The sequence below is a fragment of the Hibiscus syriacus genome, unplaced genomic scaffold, assembly GCF_006381635.1.
Source record: "Hibiscus syriacus cultivar Baekdansim isolate YM2019G1 unplaced genomic scaffold, ASM638163v2 tig00111614_pilon, whole genome shotgun sequence".
In the NCBI taxonomy this organism is placed as follows: Eukaryota; Viridiplantae; Streptophyta; class Magnoliopsida; order Malvales; family Malvaceae; genus Hibiscus; species Hibiscus syriacus.
In genome coordinates this window covers 825219-847955 of record NW_024063134.1, presented here as the reverse complement: position 1 = coordinate 847955, position 22737 = coordinate 825219, and the positions used below count along the sequence as shown (strand labels likewise).

General features: G+C 36.1%; 3 protein-coding genes across 3 annotated transcripts; 1 reads left to right on the top strand and 2 right to left on the bottom strand.

Annotated features, from left to right (window-relative positions):
- Window positions 1-4395: 4395 nt before the first annotated feature.
- On the top strand, window positions 4396-6460 carry LOC120165840 (tyrosine-protein phosphatase DSP5-like). The gene is made up of 5 exons (XM_039175278.1): window positions 4396-4598; window positions 4894-4987; window positions 5613-5670; window positions 5781-5824; window positions 6161-6460. The coding sequence occupies exons 1-5, from the start codon at window positions 4447-4449 to the stop codon at window positions 6416-6418; spliced, it is 606 nt and encodes a 201-aa protein (XP_039031209.1). The 5' UTR covers window positions 4396-4446; the 3' UTR covers window positions 6419-6460.
- Window positions 6461-15534: 9074 nt separating this feature from the next.
- LOC120165768 (protein METHYLENE BLUE SENSITIVITY 1-like) lies at window positions 15535-16169 on the bottom strand. Its single transcript, XM_039175210.1, has one exon. The coding sequence runs from the start codon at window positions 16115-16117 to the stop codon at window positions 15803-15805; it is 315 nt and encodes a 104-aa protein (XP_039031141.1). The 5' UTR covers window positions 16118-16169; the 3' UTR covers window positions 15535-15802.
- A 1109-nt stretch (window positions 16170-17278) lies between these two features.
- Window positions 17279-22436, bottom strand: LOC120165824 (WRKY transcription factor SUSIBA2-like). Its single transcript, XM_039175262.1, has 6 exons — window positions 22027-22436; window positions 21210-21359; window positions 19405-20276; window positions 19162-19320; window positions 18158-18946; window positions 17279-17670 (listed from the first exon to the last, which is right to left on the bottom strand). Exons 1-5 carry the CDS (start codon window positions 22279-22281, stop codon window positions 18214-18216), a joined length of 2169 nt encoding a protein of 722 aa, XP_039031193.1. The 5' UTR covers window positions 22282-22436; the 3' UTR covers window positions 17279-17670; window positions 18158-18213.
- Window positions 22437-22737: the final 301 nt, after the last annotated feature.

The following is a 22737-nucleotide window of genomic DNA, read 5'->3' as shown; positions in this document are numbered from 1 at the left end:
CCAAACTGTCCAATCAAGTCCAACATGTCAAACATAACCGGTTTGAGCTCGAATTGGGTTGATTGAATCTTGGGAGCTATAATAGCAGGTTTTATGTCATCCAAGGTGGGAGCTAAGTAATCTATAATAGTTTGTAGTCTAGCAGTATTCCCGACATTAGGAATTGTCGTGGCATTTAGAACTGCATGATCCTTCACTTGATTTTGAACAACATGAGCCTCAGGTTCAATATGAAATAATGGTTCTTTGGGTCTTTTATGTGTCATGCGACAACGTAACACCTGAAAAAGGTAAACACAAAAACAAGTAACTATGTACAAAGAAAAGAAATAAAACGGTGCAACAACTAAACTCAACATCGACAATTGTAAATCCCCGGCAACGGCGCCAAAAACTTGTTGCGTATTGTGAGTACTATAAAATTATATGCAAATAATGTGCAAGTATACACAATCGCTCAAGTAATAAAGTGATGAGTGAGTATCGTCTCCACATGGATTGGAATGATCTTGAGTAAAGTTTATGCACTATTCTAAAGTAATTAAGTATAGCTAATGGTATTAACAAATGATTATGTCGAGGCAAATGAAATGTGTATGAGTAACAAAAGGAAATGTCATGGCAAAGGGAAATGGTAAAAATAGCAAATAAATGAAATAACTTGATAATCCTCACACGGGAAACTACTTCGGGAATGAGTGATGGGGAATGATTTAAGGATGCTAAACTTATCTCTCAGGCAGATTTAATCTATCTAAACTTCACTTGCTCGACAGGGTTTTCCTAAAGTGTTCATGCTACTCTAGTCAAAGGAACCTAACAGAATAGGATGACATGGCATATGCTCTCACTCTATGATGTTGGCAGCCTACACTATTGATAAAAACACCCTTTTAGTCTTTGAAATCCTATCCTAGTCTCTCTCGAGTACTAAGGGATTAGGTTATAGTATTCCTAGGCCGGTTCAAAGCCTTTTGAAAATACTATAGCCCATTGCTTATGAGGATCTTGTCTTGTGTTTCTCTCGAATACTACAAGTATTTTAGCTTAGGTTTCTCTCGAACACCTAACCTTCATCTAAGAAATGGACACTCTCATGCCTCTTACAAGCCTAGATGGTGAAGTATTCATAAGCAAAGCAAGCAAATAACCAAGATAAATATAAATCTACCATTAAAATAAAGTTTAAACAACCATTAAAACAACCCCACCAAATAAGGTTAGTTCATGGTGGGGTTCGGATATTCCATGAAATAAAACATGAAAATCATTCGTTCCAAACAACCCACTAAAATAAATGAAAGAAAACAACAAAGGGATGGAGGAAAAAGCCTTCGACATGTGCTATCGGAGCTCCCTTCGGCCACCACGAACCGCCTTAGCTCGCTAGCTCCTCTCGGACGCCTAGCTCGCCACTCCCTCGAGCTTTACCAATGGAGGAACATCAAGAAAAATGGAGGAAGAAAAACGGTGGAGAATATGATAATTTTCTGGGTTTGTAACCTCTCTTTTTTCTTCCACACTCTCTCTCTCTTATGAGGTGTAATATATAATAAAAATATCTAGGGATAATGATGAGGTTGTTGGGTGATATTGGGTGCAAAATACCCCTATACCCCTATAATCACACATTATGTGTGAACCTTATCCTTCAGGTGGCAGTGGTCCTCTGGCAGGCTGTTACAACCATCATTTCACGTGCAAAGCCAGCTATCATCGTACAACTGTATCTTTTTGTCATTTTCTGCACCAGAAATGCCAAGGCATTTCAATCTGCTTCAGCAACGTGTGATGTCACAACATTACTTTCCAGTTCGCCTATTTTGCTTGTTATTTCCTGCACATCACTAAAAACCATACATTTATCCTCATATAGCACCTTAATAAAATAAAATAACACAACACAAAAAATGCAATTATATACAGCTACATACAAATAAAATAACTTATATGTACCCTTAAACAAACAATAACTTTAGAGAAAAAGACCTTAAAAGTAATTCTTTTACGAAGTTATCAAAGGTAGGCCATTACGAGTTTCGGTGATGAAATCTTCATCGGAGAGATCCAGGTTATCAGTATTGTTAGCAGTACTACCAGTCTTCTGGGTGTCTTCAGTAGAAGTCCCGGCAAGGACAGCCGCATAGGATGGTTCATGTGGAGAAGAATCTGCTATTTCTATCTCCGAGTCTTGTTTCTCGAAGGCGTCCGACGGCTTGAGCCAGACTTTCTTAATGGCATCTCGTTGATCCTAAGGATCCAGGGGTTCTCGCTTTCACTCTTCTCCATAAAAAATAATAATAATAATCTTTTGGTAACATAAAATATAAACTTATTGCATGGAGTAAGAAATGTATAAAAATTAAAGACCTCTTAAATGGAGATTTTACACCTAGGTACTAAATTAGGCTTGAAATTTATTATAATTTCACCCTAACTTATCTTTAAATTTATTAAATAAAACTAAAGAAAATTATTTTAAGCTAAAAAGGGAGGGATTTGAATAGGGACGGTTTTCGACCCGACCCAACCCAACCCAATCGGGTCAGGATTTAAAAAAAAACCAGGTTCAGGTCGAGTCGGTTGGGTTTTCTTAAAATGTAATGTTCGGGTTAGATCAAATTCGTATTTTATCTCAAAAGATCAGATCAAATTCAGATCAGACAAACAATATATATTTTTAAGACGAAACCGACCTATGCCTATCCTAGATTTGAACCAAGAGCTCGGAACTATGTTGGCCAGATCTGAAGAAGTGTCAAACTTTCTTATGTTTAGATAAGTGGGGCCATGGCCTCCAATACTTGAGAAACTTATCATTAACCCCTTGAAATATTCAGAAATTTTATTTAGCCCTTAAAAATGTTAAAACACTACTTTATCTTTTTTAAAATTACTAAAATTTTACACCATTATATATTTATAAATTAATTTCTAAATTTTAAAATTTATACGTACAATTTAAATTCTCATAAATAATTCTTTTAAAATATTAATTCCGTTAAAATTTTAAAGCTAATAAAAACATTGATAATATTTACTTAATATATATACACGCACAAACTTCGCTTTTTATTGGTTTTTATTTTAATACTATTTTCTATTTTATAAAATTATAAGTTTTCTATCTTTTTCTATTTTTATATATTTTTAAATATAAATAAAATAAGAGAGATTACAAAGAAAGAAACTAAAATTTTATATTCCTTTTATAATTTTAAATTGATTAAAATTGATCTTTTTAACAATATCACATAATATTTTAAATATCTTGAGTCTCGTATTTTATTTTAAAAATAATTTACTCAATATTTTAAGAGTTTTTTTTACAATTTAAGTGTCAAAATTTACTACTAAGTTTTTTTATTTTATTTTTACAAAAAATCCTAATAAAATTTTAAAAAATATGTTGTAAATTTATATTTATTTTATAAAATCATATATAAATATATATGATTTAATGAATAAAATAAATATTTAAATCAATTTCAACAATTAGTATCTCTGAATAAAATACTGGGTAAACTACAATTTTAGTACCTCAACTGTCATTTATGTTCTATTTTGATCATCCAATTATTTTCTTTCTCAAGATTATACTTAACGTTATGTTTTAATTTCATTTTGGTCGTCCATCATTAAAATTTAATAGAACTATTGACGTGATACTTTTTGTTTTTTCAATGATGATATGAAAATGCCCTATGGTGACACATCATTAAAATTGTTAATTTTTTAAACGATAGATTATCAAAATGAAACCAAAAATAAATGTTAAATATATCTAAACAAAACAAAATAAAGTGATAATTCAAATATTAAATATCTGAGTTATTTTAGGATAATAAAAACTACCAAAATCTTTAAAAACTAAGTATCAATTAAAAAAAATATTCGTTATCTTAAATAATTCTCTCTCTCTCTCTCTAAAAAAAACAATCCTTCCAGGAAATTACGTTTTTTTTAATAAAAAAAAACAGCCCTTCCCTAAAATTAATTTACATTATCTTAAAAAAATATTAAACTGAAATTAAAAATAATTAATTTTAAATTGAAGTCACAGAGTCCCAATCTGACCACTCCACCTGCAAATCTAATCACTTTCGTCATCTAAAACTACAAGCAGCCGTCATTTCCGCTTTTACCCCTCAAACTCACCTTTCGGTCAAATTGTTAAATATTAAAATAAAATCCTCAAAGTCGAATTAAATTAGAAGAGTGGGAATCCAAAATCGACAAGGCAGACGGTGTCGTTTCTGAGTCTTAAAAGAAACCTCCTATTTAAAGCCCAACCTCCATCCTCAATCATCAGCTTGCTGATGGCGGTTTCGTTGTTGCATATTTTCATCGTCAGATTTCTTCATATATAAATTCATCAGTTTTACTTGTTTCTGGAAGGACTCTGAGGAAAAGAAGAATTTTGAGAGAGAGAGAGAGAGAGGAGAGATGGGGTTCATTGTCGAAGGAGAGGACAGTGGCGACGTCGTTTTGGAGCCGCCTCCCAATTTTTCGATGGTGGAAGAAGGCATTTTCAGATCCAGTTTCCCTCAACCCTCCCATTTCGCCTTCTTGGAAACCCTAAGCCTTCGATCCGTCATGTATGCTTAAATCGGATTGAATTGGATTTCTTACGCCTCGCATTCTTGATGCCTTATTTACCTATTATTTTCACTTTTTTGCATGTTTATGTGTAAAACGATTCTTCTTTTTGCCTTCTTGGTTGCCAAGAAAAAGGGAAATTGGGTATAAAGGGCAGTTTGGAAGGATTATATTGTTAATTTCTGACATAGCGTGTTATTTTTATTGCTCTGAATTATAATGAAATTGAACTTTCACTGTTAATGCCATTTTATGGACTGAGAATTTACTCTCTCTCTTTTTTCATGCGAGCAGATATTTGTGTCCAGAGCCCTATCCAGAGGAAAATTTGGAATTTATTCGATCCCATAATATCCGGCTTTTCCAGTTCGGAATTGAGGGGAAAACGGTACTCTTTTGCCTACGCTCACTTCTCTGCTTTTACCGCTATTCATTATACTAAATTGTGGCTGTAGGAGTAACGGCGTGCTTTGTTTCCTAAAAGTAACTATGATTTTATATTGCCGTTGTGGCATCTTAGGTGATGCGACCACAATTTAATATTATGCTGCTAATTGAAAAGCTTTTTGCATGCTGAACAATGCATGTATATAACTTTCGAATTTGAGTTGTTTGCATCTTTCAATAGATGAATTTGAATTCGAAAAGTTTCTTCTTTTTTCAAAAGAAACTTGTAGAATTATCAAAATTTCATCAGTTATTGGTCAAGGTTTTTGAGTTATGAGTTGCTCTCCGCAACATATTGAAAATTTGGTCAAAATTATATTTCATTTAGTTCTTTGACTTTTACTAGGCGATAACGATTCATCTACCTGCTGGTCAAGAAGAATATCGTTCCATATGGATAAATCGTAAATGAATGAAGAAAGTCAACTGTATCTTATCTAATAATTGAATACACGATATATATATATATATATATATATATATATTTAGCCGTATTTTTTTACTCCTAATAGCGAATTTGCTTCTGGTTCTGTTTTGGCTTACATCATTGTTTATCTTCATTTCAGGAGCCTTCTCTTGCTACACTCAGGGATGCCATCAGAGGAGCTCTCAAGATCTTAATTGGTATCGATTTCATAAACTATGGAGTTCACTCTCTTAGTTTCGTATTTTTTCTTTTACCAGTATGTTTTAAGTGTATGGATATCTGACACGTTTATATAATTCGTGTACAGATGTGAGAAATCATCCTATTTTGATCCATTGCAAACGGGGAAAGGTAATACTCCAAATTCAGCAATTACTTGTGCTCCCTTTAGATTATAGCTTTACTTGTGGAACTGGATTTATGAAGGATTGGTTGATTTTTGAATTTCTCATATATATGGTACATTAGTGTGGTAAGACATGGTTTTCGTATAAAGGTCCTTATATGATAAGATACTACTATATATATGTATATATTGATATATGAAGATTTTTCTATTATTGATATATGAGTTTTGTTTGGACATAGGAACTAATTTGGCAGATAGTTTTAAGGGTACAAGTAATTTATTGGGTTTAAAATTGAGAAATTTTTTTTCCCTTTTGATTTTATTTTTAAATAATGCAGCATCGTACGGGTAGCCTAGTTGGTTGCTTGAGGAAATTGCAGAATTGGTGCATGCCATCAGTATTCGAGGAGTATCAACATTTTGCCGGAATCAAAACCAGGAGTGCTGATTTGAGATTTATAGAGACATTTGACATCATATGCCTGAGGCAGTGTCTTCACAGCATCATTTACCAGTACCAAGGATATGGTTCGAAGAAGAGGCGGTTGCTTTATGGCGAAGAGAGTGTACAGAAACCTCAGATTACTTCGATTTAAAGAGAGGATTCATCGGCACGTCAACAGAAAGGATTTCACACTTGGTTTAAGAAAGCATTTTTTTTCTTGTCTAAAGTTGCTACCTGAAATTAGTTTTTGCAATTTGGTCCCCAGAAACCCATTGTGAAAAAGCACATGTGTTTTGTTGGAGTACTTATTTCCAATTGGGACATTAGCTGCAATCGTATTATACATACATACATACATATGAGGAGAAGCATAATATTGAAATAGGTTCTGTGCATATGTTATTCGCATTTACTGAAATTTTACACCCAAAGAAGGATCAATGAAGAAATTGATCTCTCCCTCTATGGTGTACTTTGCAAGAGAGAATAAATTTCAATCATTAGCTATTAATTATATTTGTCTTCTTTTTCTCCTTTTCTTTCGGAATTTAATGGTTCAAAAGGTTTCGAGAATGCAACACAACTACATATTAATATTTAAAAAATGAAGCTCTAGTCTGAAAATTTTGGATCCAAGGGATTGAATTCTGAGTTCAATAATGTGTTTTATCAGTACATGATGAGCTTAGTCGATTTGGTTAAAACATCTTCTGGTTATATCACAATCACATTATCTAATATATATTATTTTTTATTTAACAAAATAAATACCTAAATTTATCACTTTGATCAAAATAGGGTATATTATTATTTTCATTTAAGTACCTGAAGTATTTTTTAATTGAGGTAATGTATTGAGTACTTTAGGTATTTATTCTCACCAAACAAATATTGTATGTATTCATTGTGATCAAAATATTAATTTTAAGAATTTATTTGAACTTTAATTACTTAGATGAAAAGATGATAATATTTAGGATATAAGCCCTCAACTAATGATAAAATCAAAATTGTGATCGAGGTCTTAGAAATGGCCACACTTTTATTCTGATAGCATTAAAAAAACATTTTTGATTAATAATGTTGGATATTGTGTTAATCTTGTTTTAATGATTTTCATGTAAATGGTAATCTTCTTAATGAAAATGCTATAGAATTTTAGTTTTCTCTATTAACAAAATAAGCTTTAATCTTCTAGAGTTTCAGATTAGAATCCATAAAATACTCTTTAATGGTAAAAAAACGATTTCTTATTAAATAAAGGGTAAACTACTATACAAATGGTCACTAATATTTGAGTAAGTTTTCGTTTTCCTCATTGAAGTTTTAAAAGCAATAAATTGATCACTAACTTTATCGATTTGTAATAAATTAATCACAATGTGACGGAAAACTGAGTTGGAATTGGCGTTGACCACCGACCACCTCTTTGACCTTAAATAGAAACCCAATCTGATTCTATTCATTTTTATTTTAACTCAATATTTCCACATTCAACACTGCACTTTAAGTCATCTTCAAGATCCAAAACCCCATGGACACTCTCTCCTTTTTTAACTCCTTCACATGCTCTCCTCTACCAGTGCATCGCTTCTCCTCATCGACAGAACAGTACTATCCAAGTACAAAGAATAGGTCTCTTGAAGTCAAAGAAAAGAAAAAGTGCTCCAGTGAATTGTGTCTGGTTCATATACACAAAATGGAAACATTCTGATGTTGACAAGGTAAACGATAAGAGCATAACAAGAAATAAAGGTGTCCATTTTATAGCTATGAAGGTGTCGTGGAGCCAATACCTGCACAAAATATTGGCTTGAAGAATCTATGGGCTAGTTGAGTTCAAAAGATTTTTGACGATAATTCAAGCTTTGCGAGAAAAGACTAGTATATTATTTAAGCATAAAACACTTGTGATCTTCTCAAAGCTGAGACTAATGCTCAAAAAAGTAGCAAAGCTCTAAAGATTGAAACAGTAGATCCTCTTAGGAAGAAGAGCAGTCAAGCTACGTTGCATGAGCAAGACAATATGAAATTGCCTCATGCCAAGAAACATACCTCTTCAAATAAATCAAAAGGAAGTCACGGTCAAGGCAATCTAGCTGCTGAGGTACCTCTTCTTGATGATGAAAAATAAGAAGATTCCTCATGCGAACAATAATACAAACAATTAGATTGAGATTTGAGTTTGGAAGCTGCAAAGGATATCGAGAGCGGAATCCAGCACTCAATTTTCATTCATTAAGTTCTAGAAAAACCCAGGACTCTTTCACGGCTACTACTTTCAATTGAGATCCAGAAGTTGGAATCTCCATTCCTTCTCCTCCTCGAAATCCTTCCCCGGGTAGTGTTCACTTATTTATCTATTTCTATGATTTTCAATCTTGCTCTCGTGTGTTTGCTTTTGTTATTTGTTATCTGCTTTTTTTCAATCTAGATGCATCTCGCTTAGCTTAGCTTAGCTTATCTGTTTCTTCTTAATCCCATCAACACTTTCATTTCAGTTGTGGTGGTAGAGACAGTGAAGATGAAAGAGAAAGAGTGAACTTTTAGCAATGATATAAAAAAAATTAACTAACGTGACTCATCACCATTCTATTACTTATGCTATTGATGACGAGTGACCAAATTATTATAAATTAATAATTTTAGTGAACGGTTTGTTACTTTTAAAATTTTAGAAAATTTACTGAAATATTATTGATTATTTATGTAATTTACTCTTAAATAAATGATTTTGTATCTACATATAACAATCGATTTTCTTAAAAATAGTAAAAAGAATAAAATAATGATTTCAATAATTATAAAAATAAAAGATATAATATTAATCTGTTTTATGTGCAATTAAATAATTTTAATAATTTAATTACCAAAAAAAATTATAACACACTAATATCAGTACAACCAACTAAAACTAAACAACTTGTGTATCTTTGTGCAGCACGCCTAAGACCGCATCCGGGGCATTGTAAACTCCACACACTCCGGTTGATTCCTTTCAGCGATCGACGCCAGACAATCCGCGACACGATTACCTTGGCGAGGCACGTGTTGAACTCGAACTACCCAGTCCCATTTCAAAACTTCAGCAATGTGCTGCAATAGAGTGACCCGAACCGTACCCACACCATGCTTCTGCACAACCATGACAGCCTCCAAGCTATCAGATTCCAAGATAACCTATCTCGTACCTAGCTTCCAAGCAAATTTGAGACCTAAATACATCATTTCCCATAGTTCAGCTTCAAAGACCGAGCAATTGCCAAAGAATCTTGAAAATCCTACCTGTCATGCACCAATATCATTCCGAGCCACGCCTCCACAAGCAGCGGCTCCAGTCTCCTTATGTCTTGACCCATCCGTATTTACCTTAATCCATCCCACCGAAGGAGGCAACCAACGAGGCGATCGACTTTCCCGTATCATCCCTGTTGTCTTACAAATCCTCTCCTTCTCCATTATTCGAACCATAATGTCAAACCTTTGTCTACTCCGATCTAGCACTGTCCTTGTATCTGTCATCAGATTATCAAAAGCAATCGCATTCCGATGAAGCCAAAGATTCCAAATAAAAGATCCCAATGCTCGACATTCCCATCGATGCCTTTCAGATTAGCTAGATTTCCGGTTATCTAATCCTTCAAATCTATGTTTAAAAAACTAGATAACCGAACCTGCCGCACTATCACACTCCAAACAGTCCGGGCGGATGCACATAGCCTGAGCAGATGATTCACGTCTTCTTCCGGTGCCGCACATAAAGGAAAAGACCTATCAACCGTAAAATGTCTCCACTTTCTTTCCGCATTCACCAAGACTCTATCGCAGCCCACAAGCCAAAGAATAATATATGGTGGCCCTCGATACTTCAAAACCATCGACCAAAATGGATCACCATCAACAGGCTTAGAGTTGCTTTGTATATCATACGCTGACTTCAAAGTAAAACAACGATCAACCCTTGGTCGCCAACCAATTGCATCCGTTGGGAAATGCGACTTTGGTCCCATTTTCGCAGCTATACGCATCAGAATATGGGACGGAAGCATATCCTCAAACAGACCCCAATGCCATTGGCCCTGATCATCAACCATGTCAGCAATTGTCACCCATTGCATCCCGATCGCTCCAGCCGTCAAAACATGATTTATTAGTGGCCCGTATTCATCTAACCAATCATCAAACCAGAAGTCCACCTCTCGGCCATTACGAATACACCAAGTTACATTCTATCGAACATCCTCCCAAATATAAGACAATCCCTTCCAAAGCCTAGAACATCTCGCACGAGCTATGTCATTCGGAATGCCATCCCCACACTTGTATTTTGCCGGAGAGATTGGACCCAAAGTCTATCCTTTTTGGCCAAAATATGGAAAGCAAGTTTCATTAAAAACGCATCATTCTGATCCTTTAACCTTCGAATTCCAAGGCCACCAGATTTAACCGGTTGACATACCACCTCCCAAGGAACTAAATTAACACCTCCATTGTCCCCTTCATTTTCCCATATGAATCGTCTGATAAGTGCTTCTATCTTATCGCAAATCTTCCGGGGCAAAACTTTCGATTGCGTCATGTAAATTGGTAGCGCGTTAAAACAGATTTAGCGAGAGTAACCCTTCCAGCAAAGGTAAGAGTTCGCATCTTCCATCCATTCAATCTGTCACAAACCAATTGAACTAAATACTGACAGGTCGCGGTAGAGACTCGTTTATGTAACAATGGCACTCCAAGATATTTCCCCAAGTCTGTCACCTCTTGAAAACCCATATCTGAGCAAATTTGATTGTAAATATGCGAACACACATTCTTAGAAAAGAATATATTAGTCTTGGAAGCACTTACTTTGTCTCGATGCCTCACAAAACTTCGAAAGCACTTCCATAATAACCTTGCCCTGCTCCGTAGTAGCTTCCCCAAAGAGGACCGTATCATCCGCAAACATCAAATGTGATATACCTGGCCCAGAAGGTGAAGTCTGGAATGTCTTCCAATAACCAGTCGTAACCTCCACTTGAATTGCTTACGCCAACCGTTCAAGGCAAAGCACAAACAAGTAAGGTGACAGAAGATCACCCTGTCGTAACCCTCTAGTTGGCCGAACCTCCTCCGAGATCTCCCAATTCCACAAAATATTAGTACGAACAGATGTGATACATCGCATAATCAAATTAATCAAAGCTATCGGAATACCCAGATCTTGTAGAGTATCTTCCAAAAAATTCCATTCCAACCTATCGTAAGCCTTCTTCGGATCTATCTTTATCATCGTCCATCCTGTCAATCCCCTTTTCCATTTCATAGAGTGAATTACCTTCTGTGAAATGATTATGTTATCCATAATGGACCTCCCTGGGAAAAAACTTGTTTGATTCTCAGCCACTCACTTTGGTAAGAAGGGCTTTAACCGATTTACTATAGCTTTAGTTATGGCTTTGTATACAACACTACAAAGGCTAATCGGTCGAAACTGACTAATCAATTTCGGTACCTGCACTTTGGGGATCAATACGAGCAATGTTTGGTTTAAATCAGGATGCCAGTGTTCATTCTCAAAAACTTGCTGAATAAATCGACGTACTGTTCCACCCACAATCGACCAATTCTTCTGAAAAAGACTGCATGTAATCCATCCCTGCCAGGAGCTTTCAATGGTGACATAAAAAAACATCGTCTTAATCTCCTCATCTGAAAAAGGAACTGTCAAGACATCCAATTAAGGAATACACGAAAATCGACCCCGAGGGTACACAACCACGGTTCGTTGTTCACTGGAAAACAAACCCTGATAAAATCTTACCATCATCGCTTGAAGCTCATCATCAACTGTACTTCACTCCCCACTTTCCAAACGAAGTTCCGAGATCCTATTACAACATCGTCTCACCATAACTGACACGTCAAAATACTTCGCATTTCTATCACCATGGATTATCCAGTCAGAACAAGCTTTTTGTCTCCATAAACCCTCCTCTTGATCCAGAACCCCTTCTAACTCAGCTCGTAAGTCTTGCTCAAGAGCACAAAGAAATTTCGAATTTGTTCCGCCAAAGCTCGCGCAATACCACGGATTCAATTTATCAAAATCCGCTTCCTCCTTCTAATATGTCCAAACACTTCCATATTCTACGTCCTCACCTCTGTCATAAAATTTTCAAAATTAGTACAAGACTATTGGTCTCATTCCACTGCGCTCGTAAAAATCTTGGAAAGAATGGTGATCATTCCAAGCAACAAGATATCGAAACGGTTTGACTCGAATCACATTAACTTCCTCCTCTGATTTGAAAAAAATTGGCCTATGATATGATCCCAATCGGTGCAGATGCATCACCTGGAAAATGGAAAATGCACAGAACTTGCCATTAACAAGGAGTTGATCCAGTCGTTCGTGAAGATTACCTCGAGACCAAGTGAACGGTGGTCCAGTATATCCCAAATCCACCAAATCAACCGCAAAAATAAAATCTTGCAAAGCTAAACTGCCATGCCGCACCCTTCGACTACCATCATTCTGCTCGTGCACATGAAGAATCGAATTGAGATCCCCTCCTAAAATCCACGGTTGGTCTGGTCCAGGATCCAAGGATAAGAGTAAGGGCCACAAATGCTGTCGGATAGTCTGGTTCGGGCTAGCGTAGACAGCCGTCATGAACACCCATTCATTCTCATCTACCCCACGAACCTGACCATGAACAAATTGATTCGACACCGTCATTATTTCAAATTCCAACGTATCATCCCACATAACCCAAACTCCGCCACTAAATCCATGAGCTTCAATACGAAAAAAGTGAGGAAATTAGAGTTGAGTGCTAATCGGATCAATTGTCCTACCATGAATACGAGGTTGAAATAATGTCAGAATATTAGGTCTAAACTCCCGAGTAAAAGTTCGAAAGACTCGTTGAAACCTGGGGCTTGTCGCCCCCTAAAAATTCTAAAACATACAATTCATAATGAATATCAATAAAATAAAATTCCGGTAATACTATCAGACCAGGTTCTGCTGCTCTGACTCATCCATCTCATCATTCTCTTCCATCAGCTCATTGTCGCTAACTAATTCCGCGTCTATAAGTCTAACATCAATCTACGCTTGCAACTGCGAATCAGTGGCTTGTCCTTCCTCGACAATCTATTGTGTTAAATTATCCACCCATTCACTGGCCTTAGTCCAATCCACACTATCTCGACCACCCTGTCGTAAATAAATGTCGTATATCGTCCATAGACCCTCCGTGAGAACTTTCACATAGTCATTTCCATTGTTAAACTTCACCAAATAATAATTATTATCTAAGTCAACTAATTGAATATCTCCCAACGATTTCCATAGTGCCATCAACCTGTTCATTAACGCCTTATGACTGATCGTTTTATCAAGCAGCCTAACAATGAGCACGTGTTCCATGCATTGATCGATTTTCTTATGCACTCTCTCCAAAAACCTAATTGTCGTTATGGGACTCGTCTCATCGACCACACAATCCTCATCTAACACCCCTACATCATCTGTGTATCAGCAAACAGTTGTAGGGATTTATCAAGCTTCGATTGTCCACTCACCATATGAGCATATGACGATTTCACAACACCCAGTTCACCCTGTCCAGGTAGATTTGGAACACCTTCCCTCTGCTCCTCCACCATCTCTGTCGAAATATCAGTGTCCATGACGACATCACCGTCTCCAATAATATGAGCAGGCATCTCACTATTATTACGTAGCTTTTTGATCTCCCTATCGTCAACAAGCGGAGAGTCGGAGACCCCGGCCTCTCCAGGACCTGCACGTCTTTCATCACGCTAAGATTATCCGATTACATGACCAGAGTGCGACAAAAAACTAGGTTTCAAGGTAGGGTTCCCAAAAAATAATTTTAATAATTTAATCTCATATTATATGATAATAGTCAAATTACAGTTTTTATTTTTATATCACTCAATTTGGTAATTATTCAGTGCGCTCATGTTATAAATGGTTAGTTCGCCAGTCATTACCCGATGTTCAGGAATCGAGACTCTGGCTTTACCTTTCGAGAATATCCACGCTGCCACAGGTTCGTATAGGCCCTTCCTGTGGGCTGTCGGCTTGCTCAGGTTGGTGCTACAGGAATATAGTATTGTCTGTATGATTCAGCTGATGAAACTGTCGTGTCACCCATGCGTTGCGTGATTGTCCTATGGTCTGTCCTATATTTTATGATGCAGGTTTTCGTGATGTTCTGATCACTGGTGGCTTTATTTCATTTGGTGCATGGCTGTAGCTTTTGATGCTTATTTTACCAGCCGAACGTTTTATTTTCCTTCTAGTGTTGCTGAAGAAAATTTGGCATTGTCGGAACACGCTCTACCATGAAGATTCTTTGCTCCCAGGATGGCAAGTTATTCTATCGGCTAAAGCACTTCAATCGGCATATATTATTGATGTGACTACTACTGGGGCTTCTTCGGCGTCCATTGTAGTCAGGTTTCGACCCCAACGCTGGTCGAAACAAAATTAATGCGGATGGCGAATGTCCTCGGACACCTGCTACTTCGGCCATTGGTGTAATTCTCCGGAATAGTGATGGTGGAATCGTTGCTAGTCGAGCGATCCGGTTCCGCATTCTCGACACTGGTATTGTCGAAGCTTTGGCCCTCTCCTATGGTGTTCGTTTGGCAGTGGAGCTGGGGCTACATGCAGTAAAGATAGAGAGTGATTCCATTAACACGGTCCAGCATTTCCAAAACATGCATTCGGATCGTTCTGTTGCCCGGTTTTACCTCCACGAAGCTCGACAACTTCTTGATTGCAAATCCCCACACATTACCGTGGGATTCATTCAAAAGGAGGTAAATGGAGCGGCTCATGCTCTCGCCACCTATGCATCTATTTCAGCTGTTCCTGTAAGATTTCAATCTATAACACCCGAATGTTTTGCTCGTTGTATCCTCTGATGCTAATCTATATTAATGAATGCAGTTAATTTCAAATATATATATATATATATATATATATATATATATATATATATATATATATATATATATATATATATATATATAACTTTTAACATTTTCAAAATCATTGTTGGTTGTTAGTTTGTACCCTTAACATTGTTAAAAAGTAAACAATTGTTAATCGATCGATTTGATCAATCTGTAGAAGTTTATGACATTAAATAAGTAAAAAAAATTGGTTCAATGATTACTTAAGAAAAGATGGGTTAGATAAGAAGTAATCCTTTAACTTAAAGTTGGTTCTTTTATCAGAGTCGATGGAAAATAACACAAAATATATTGCACATACACTTCATTTGAAGATATAACAAAACCATTAATCATCGACATCAAACCAGGGGGAATGGGGTTACAAGAATAAGTTTTTTTTTCCACCCAAACCAACCCCCCTTTTTTTCTAATTCCCATCTCGACTGCTACTGTCACAAACAATTAAAAGATGAAAAAAAGGAACCAAACCCAGATTTCCAAACATCACAAAACATCAAATCATGAAGAAAGCAGAGATTTTTTGTTCATGTTTTTCTCACTTTTTAATGCTGCCCCTAACACCAGGACGAGGCTTGCTAGGCTCAACCACATGAGAAGCATGTAGATTCACAAGCTTCGACTCTTCAAATGGAATCTTCGGATGCTTAGCCTCGTGATGAATCTGCATGGTCTTCAAATCCGGAGCCGTTATTTTGCAATGAGGACACTCGAACTTGGCGTGTCCACCTTTTTCCACACCCGAACGGTCGGCTAATCCAGCCTTGCCGCCGCCTCGATTGGTTGTGGCGGCGTCGACCTTGGCGGCTATTTCCTTGGCAGTGTGCTTCTTTGGCTTGGCTTTGCCCGTCATGATTGAAAGGTGATAAAGATGAAAAACCAAAAACCCTAAGTAAGATGTTAGAATTAAGGTGGAAAAAGGGTGAGAATGAGAATATAAAGGCTTTTTCTATATTTTGATGGGTTTTGTGGATTACATGTTAGAATACACATATTTGGGCTTTTAGCTTAGTGGGTTTCATTTAGTGACCCAATTTACATGAGTTCCTTTTCTTTGTGAACTTGCTACAATAAGATACGACTACATAATTTTCATTTCAAATTTAAATTTGATGTTTTTTCGGGGTTATTTTAAAGGGTATATATTTAGGGATGAAAATTTCACCCCGCATCCGATGAGTTTTTATCCGATCTGATCGGGTTATATTTTTTTTAAATCGAGTTCGGGTCGGATCGAGTTGAGTTTTTTAAGGGGTGAAGTCGGGTCGGTTTCAAGTGGAGGGTGAAAAAAATCCGACCCGACCCAAAGATAATAATTTGATTTCCTTAAAAATCTATTATTTTTAATTAAATCCTTAATTTATACCGGATCGGGTTGGACGGGATTTATACTCTAAAAATCGGGTTAAGATAAGAAATCATGTAAAAGGATTTGTAAAGTACTATCCTTGGATGATAAGTTTAGTTTGAGTACAATTGACATGTTATAGAGTTCATTTAACCTAATGTCAAAGTTTAGATTACAATCTTTATTTAACGACAAAAAGATAATTCTAAAATTTTAAATTTTATCGCGTAAATTATCAAAATAAATTTGACTAACTTATGGTAGTTTCATTGTCATTAACTTGTGAGACAAATTCTGATATAAAAAGTAAAGCTCAAACTTGAATCGAGTTTTGATTATCTCAATCAAATTTACATACATTATGAGCTACATATTTGGATTATATGTTTAAAGATAATATTAGAAACATAGTAAGCACGAAACTAATAAAAAGACATTAAATATTAAAACATTATTTAACTATCTATAAAATTTTTAAATATTTAATTAATATAAAATAAGAATATTTAATAAATTTGCAGTTCAAATAATTAGTTATCTGGTTAAAAATATGCAACAAATGGACTAATATGAATAAAGCCTATTATTTCAAGGACAGTTCTATAAAAAAAAATGACGTGAATTGACAAATAATTGAGTGTACATAATATTCCCGAAGAGATTATTACTTGGGGTAATAATGTTTTCCATGAACCAAAAGATTATTACAATTTACTGCTGCATGAGATCATCCAAAAGTATCATCTTCAATTTAGAATCAAATGACTTTGAGCCATTAAATACAGATTTGGGGGATTATTAATTTATTGTTTATGTACAAAGGCCATTCCCAAATCTGCACCTCAGCCTATCCTACTTTTTTTATTTGATTCAATCAAAAGAATTGCAACTTTTTATTGTGATTACCAAAATGAAAGGAAAGCTCTGGTGAAGCCATGCCAGAAAGTCCCTGTAGCATCTTCATCTCTTGCTCTCATTTTTACCACCACATTCTTCCTTTTCATTATTTTCTCCACCCAAGCAATGAAGGTACCCCCATTTCATAAACGGTTCCATACCTGCTAAAACAAAAACAGATAGGTTAATACAATAATTACTTAACCAAGGCCTAAAAGTATACAGCTTGATCCTAGAACTCCACTAAGATATATGAAATTGCAGACAACACTCTGAGGATACGTGGCATTAAACCACTTGTGCGAAAACTTAATTACAACCAATCAAACCCAATGGCCTCGGTGGTTAAATGAGAGTGTTGTTCTCCATTGAGGTCCTGGGTTCGAGCAGCTGCGTCTGCATGTTGTATGCTTGTTGTCAATGATTAACTAAGATTATGAACAAATATTACCTTATAATCACCCTGGACTATTCAAAAAAACAATTACCCCAATCTTTCTCCCACTCATGCACAAAGCAATAGATGCAACCAAGTTTTAACCTATATTGGCTTTTCTATGCATAAAAAGTGATGTGTATATCACTTAGCAATTTGCAAAAGAAACAGCATAGATAGATATTACGAAGTGAAATTGCAAGAGAAGGAACCTTCAATTTTGGAGAAACTCGTGTTGAAGCAAGCACCATCTTATAAATAACATGATCTAGGATGAAAATTTTGCAATAGCCTGCTGATAGATTGATGATGACGATGTACTTGCATGGTCAACAATGGGAAGGCAAGGATCATAAAGGTCATCATCCTTTATCTCCTGCTTAATCCCATGGAACCTCGCTCCATTCTCTTTTAACTGTTGCCCTGGAAGGAAAGCATGAGTTGGAACTGTCGATTTTCCACCATTATTCATATCAAAACCAGTCAATGATAGATTTGCAGGTGTTGAGAGATTCAAAGGCAAAATTGGAAAATTTGGAACTGCAATTGAGCCAGATGAATGAGTTGCAATGCAGTTTGGGTTCAGTCCAAAAGAGCTATAAGGAATAGCTTTCTGTATGGAAGGAAACTTCATTTGGTAAACGGAAGAGAGAGAAGCTGCACCAAGCTTCATATCATTACTGAAATCCCCAAGAAAACTAGGCCTCACATATTCACTTTTAAATTCAGGCTTTCGATCAAAAGGTGGTGCAAAATCTTGGATTGGCATTTCAGGCTTTATAGCATGGGCACTTCTGGATAATGAAAGGGAGGCTTGAGTGTTGGGGCCGGTAGGGGGAAAATTACAACCACTAGAGTTAGCATGACTGCTATTTCTGGCTGCTGGAACTTCATGATTGTGCTTTCCATCATATGTTGTGAGCACACATTTAAGGTTATGGGAAGCTCTTTCCACATGCTTTCTCACAGGACATCCAGGACTTGTGCATTTATAGTAACTCCTATAAGATGGACAACAAAAAATCTCAACAGGTTTTATATATGGAAGCATGAAGCTCGATATTTCTTCTCTGTGCTTTGAAATAAACAAGGATATAACTAATAAAGCTATCAGCGAAATGATGGTAGAAGCATAAACATAAAATTTACCCCTGCATCTTTAGATGATTCTTTCGATTTCACATGCAAAAGAAAGACAGCTGACAAGTTTTGGTACCTAGGATTAGGGTTTCCCTTGACAACCTTCTGTCCATACTTCCTCCAACGATAGCCATCATCGAGTATGTCCACATCACTTTCTATTTGCACAACTACTCTTGGTTCACGGGAAGTCCCAGATGCCACATTCATCTCAGTGATGCAGCTCTCTGTCTTCCTGCAATGAAGGTGGATTAAAAAAATAAATACAAGTTGGTAAAAGTTAAAACAAATCCTCATGCATGCCAATACAAAAATGTACCTTCTTTTTGATTCAGACTCATCGTCATTAGCTGTATCATCACAGAGTGATATACTTCCCTGGGTTGGCCTATCATCATTATCATCATCGTGACTAGCAAGTGTTGATGAGAATTCAGGAGTTTCAGCTGATTCAAACAAACCAACAGATTTCCCTTGGGCAGTTGATAGCCGATCAGAAATATCAGTTACAATAGATGCTGATAATGTTCTTTCCAGACCATCAGCTTTCGAATCAGATCCAAGCTTCATATCCTTTGAACCAGCTTGGGAATATCTCCAAATTAAACCACCTTCAACTTTGACACAAGTTCCAGTGCCTTCTGCACTCTCTAACATTTCCTCAGATGATAAAGTGGACCCAAGTGATGGCCGACGACAAAGCTGAGGCATTGAGTGATTATGAGCACCCTTGTAGATGATTTCAGTAATTTGGCCATCAAGTGAGCGTTCTACCTTCTTCTTCACCTGACAATTTGGATGGGTACATTTATAATAGCTTCGTGGATATTCACTTCCTTTTACCTGTTTCTGTCCATACTTCCTCCAATTATAACCATCTTCTGATGTTCTTGCTGTTCCTATAGCAATGTTTCCACCCTTCTGATCGACTTCCAGCATGCGTACATCTTGTCCATTAAGAGGTTCTTTCTGAAAAGATGTTCGATCACTACCAAACTCGGAATGATGGAATCCCAAAATAGAGTTATTGTTTACAATGTTATTTAAAATTCCAACATCAACAACTGAATCTGCTGCAAAACTCCTCGAGATAGCTTCTTTTGGAAAATATGCAGAAAATTTCAAATCCATATGGACAACAGGTTGATAATCAACCTCAACATTTTGAACAAGATTGAAAGAGGAAGAAACCTGCATAAACAAAAATTGATCACTAACTCAAATAGCATTTTAGATGTAAACCTAATTAAGCATGATGCCAGTGACATGAAGTGTATCTTTTATATTTAGAAAAATACTTAAATTAAAGGGATAATATAGACGAGAAAATGGAGACTTGAGGATACTGTGCAAGAACTGTTGAGAAAGATTTAGGTATATTATGTATGTCTGGGGTTCTTAGTTATATATAGTGTTTAAATCTAGGGCAAGAATAAAACTTTATTTGCAAGAAAGCTTAATGACTTTACTTGCAGAACTGTGAAATATTCACGGCCATAACTATTCTTATTATTTTCTTTGAATCAATAGGGTAACAAGAGGTTTTTATGAACTTAAGTTTCTAAAGTTGCATATCATTTCTTACTCGTTTGGTAAGCCCCAATTCTATTGATTCACTGCTGTTTTCACCCCTTAAGCCACATCAAAATCTCAAATGAACAGAATCTAACAACAAGGAAGGCACTAATCTCATGGAAAGCTGTAGAAATCTACCCAAAAGAAAATGCCACCAGTTCAATGTACATTAAAAAGAGGCTGTTGCAATATCCTTCTTGAGCTGTAAACCTAGTCAGCTTAACTGGTTTTGACAAACAAAATTGAAAAACATCAAAGATAACAAAAAAAAAAGGAAATGGAGAAAAGTAATTCACAATGAAGAACACTAAATAGAAAATAGAGAAAGTAAAGTTGAAATGAATTTGAGTTGCAACCGAAGGCTGGAAAATAAGACATAGAATTCATAATTCATAAATATACAAGCCAAGTTTTGGTAAGTCATTGCCAATGCAATTTGAATGTATACAAATGTGAAGGATTAGAAACAAATCAAGTTTAGTAATCTAGCAGCTATCAGCAGAAATTTTAACTTTATGACAAAGTAGAACCGGGATAGAAGGAAATCACCTGATCTTCTATACCGGAAAAACTTGGTTGAGAATCCATATTCCATGTCTTTAATGTGAAAGAAGAAACTATACTGTTGTCTCTATCACGCTTGATATGATTCACCACTTGACCATCATGATTGTGAAATGTTCCAGTGGTGGGAGATGTCTATGCCAGAAACAGAAGTCATTAGAGACCATACTAGTGAATAAACTACAGAGCTGAACATCAGCAGAAATTTTAACTACAGCACTTTTTTCAGTACCAATTTAAGTTTAAGCTCAATTGAGGGGCTTTTAATAGTTTATTTCATATAGTCCATTAGCAATTTTTTATCCTAATTTCTAGTTTCCTTCTGCAGCTGATTTATATAACCCCATACACCATGAATTCGATATTACATTCCATGATATAAAATTTTTGTACAATTTAGATGCCAAATCCTTGAATTGCATCAAAATGCATGTAAGATAGGCATAATCCTGACTAAGCCAAAGGGCTATTGGTTATTTGTTACATTCCTTTTCTTATTATAAATTTTCTTTCTTCCTGTTCTCAGTATGCTAAAAGTAAAACCAATCACAAGCAATAGTGAAATGAAAAATCATATTCCATTAGAAATAAACGAATAACTAAAAGGCGACACCACTCATTTTTAATAAATCAAACTCGATATTTCATGTGTAGAGCCTTAAATTTGGCATTTCCACTAACAAAAGAAGCATTAAAGATGATGTTCTGGCATTCACAATAAAATACTATATATTTATAGTAAAGCTGTGACAGTCATAATCAATGAAAACAAAATGATTAATCAAACAGGAATAGTAGGTACCTGAGCATTTGGCAACATTACAGGAGAATCCAACAAAGCAGTAGGGCTGATCCCAGGAGGAATAGTGAGGTAAGGCGAGCAGGGAGATGGGGGATCCAGTGCGCTCAACCTGGTTGAAGTTATCGCCTCGGCGTTGAAACCGGTCGTCGCCGCCCTCCTCTCGGCAATGGTGGCGCCGCGTCCTCCGCCGTTTCCGAGGGGTTTGTCATCGTCGTCGTCGGCGGTAATGGATTCATGGGTCACATTGTTTTCCATGAAAATAGAAATGAGAAAAGAGAGAGAGGGGTTAAAGTGAGGGAGCAGTGAATTGGGAATGAGGCATTCGGCTTCAGCTCCAGTGATTGGGCGAGGATGGAGCTGAAACTTTTCAAGTTTGGGTTTTGGAAACAAAGGGAGAGAGAGAGAATTTGAGGACGAAGACACATATCAAATAGAGAGAGAGAGAGAGAGAGAGAGAGAGTTTTTAAAGTTTCTGCGTCCGGTTTGTTTGTTAGATTGTTGTGTTGTTTTGTCTACTTGTCTTGTCCTGCCATTTACAAATTTATTTTTTATCCTAAATTATTTACTCATAAAACAATTTCTCTTAATTCTTGAACAACTTCTAGATTATTAAGTGTACCAGATTTGCTTTGGTTTAATAACAAAAATAGTCCCTAATATTTATACAAATTGTCTTTACCTCTTATTCTTTTTGGAGCATTTTAGGTACAT

Bases quoted from the DNA above. Each gene is read 5' to 3' on its own strand.
- LOC120165824 (XM_039175262.1), bottom strand. From the start codon at position 22,281: ATGGAAAACAATGTGACCCATGAATCCATTACCGCCGACGACGACGAT. The intron at 21,360-22,026 runs GTACCTACTATT...TTTCTGGCATAG, and splicing joins TAATGTTGCCAAATGCTCAG to ACATCTCCCACCACTGGAAC. The intron at 19,321-19,404 runs GTACATTTTTGT...CCTTCATTGCAG, and splicing joins GAGTCTGAATCAAAAAGAAG to GAAGACAGAGAGCTGCATCA.
- LOC120165840 (XM_039175278.1), top strand. From the start codon at position 4,447: ATGGGGTTCATTGTCGAAGGAGAGGACAGTGGCGACGTCGTTTTGGAG. The intron at 4,599-4,893 runs GTATGCTTAAAT...TCATGCGAGCAG, and splicing joins CTAAGCCTTCGATCCGTCAT to ATATTTGTGTCCAGAGCCCT. The intron at 5,671-5,780 runs GTATCGATTTCA...ATTCGTGTACAG, and splicing joins AGCTCTCAAGATCTTAATTG to ATGTGAGAAATCATCCTATT.
- LOC120165768 (XM_039175210.1), bottom strand. From the start codon at position 16,117: ATGACGGGCAAAGCCAAGCCAAAGAAGCACACTGCCAAGGAAATAGCC.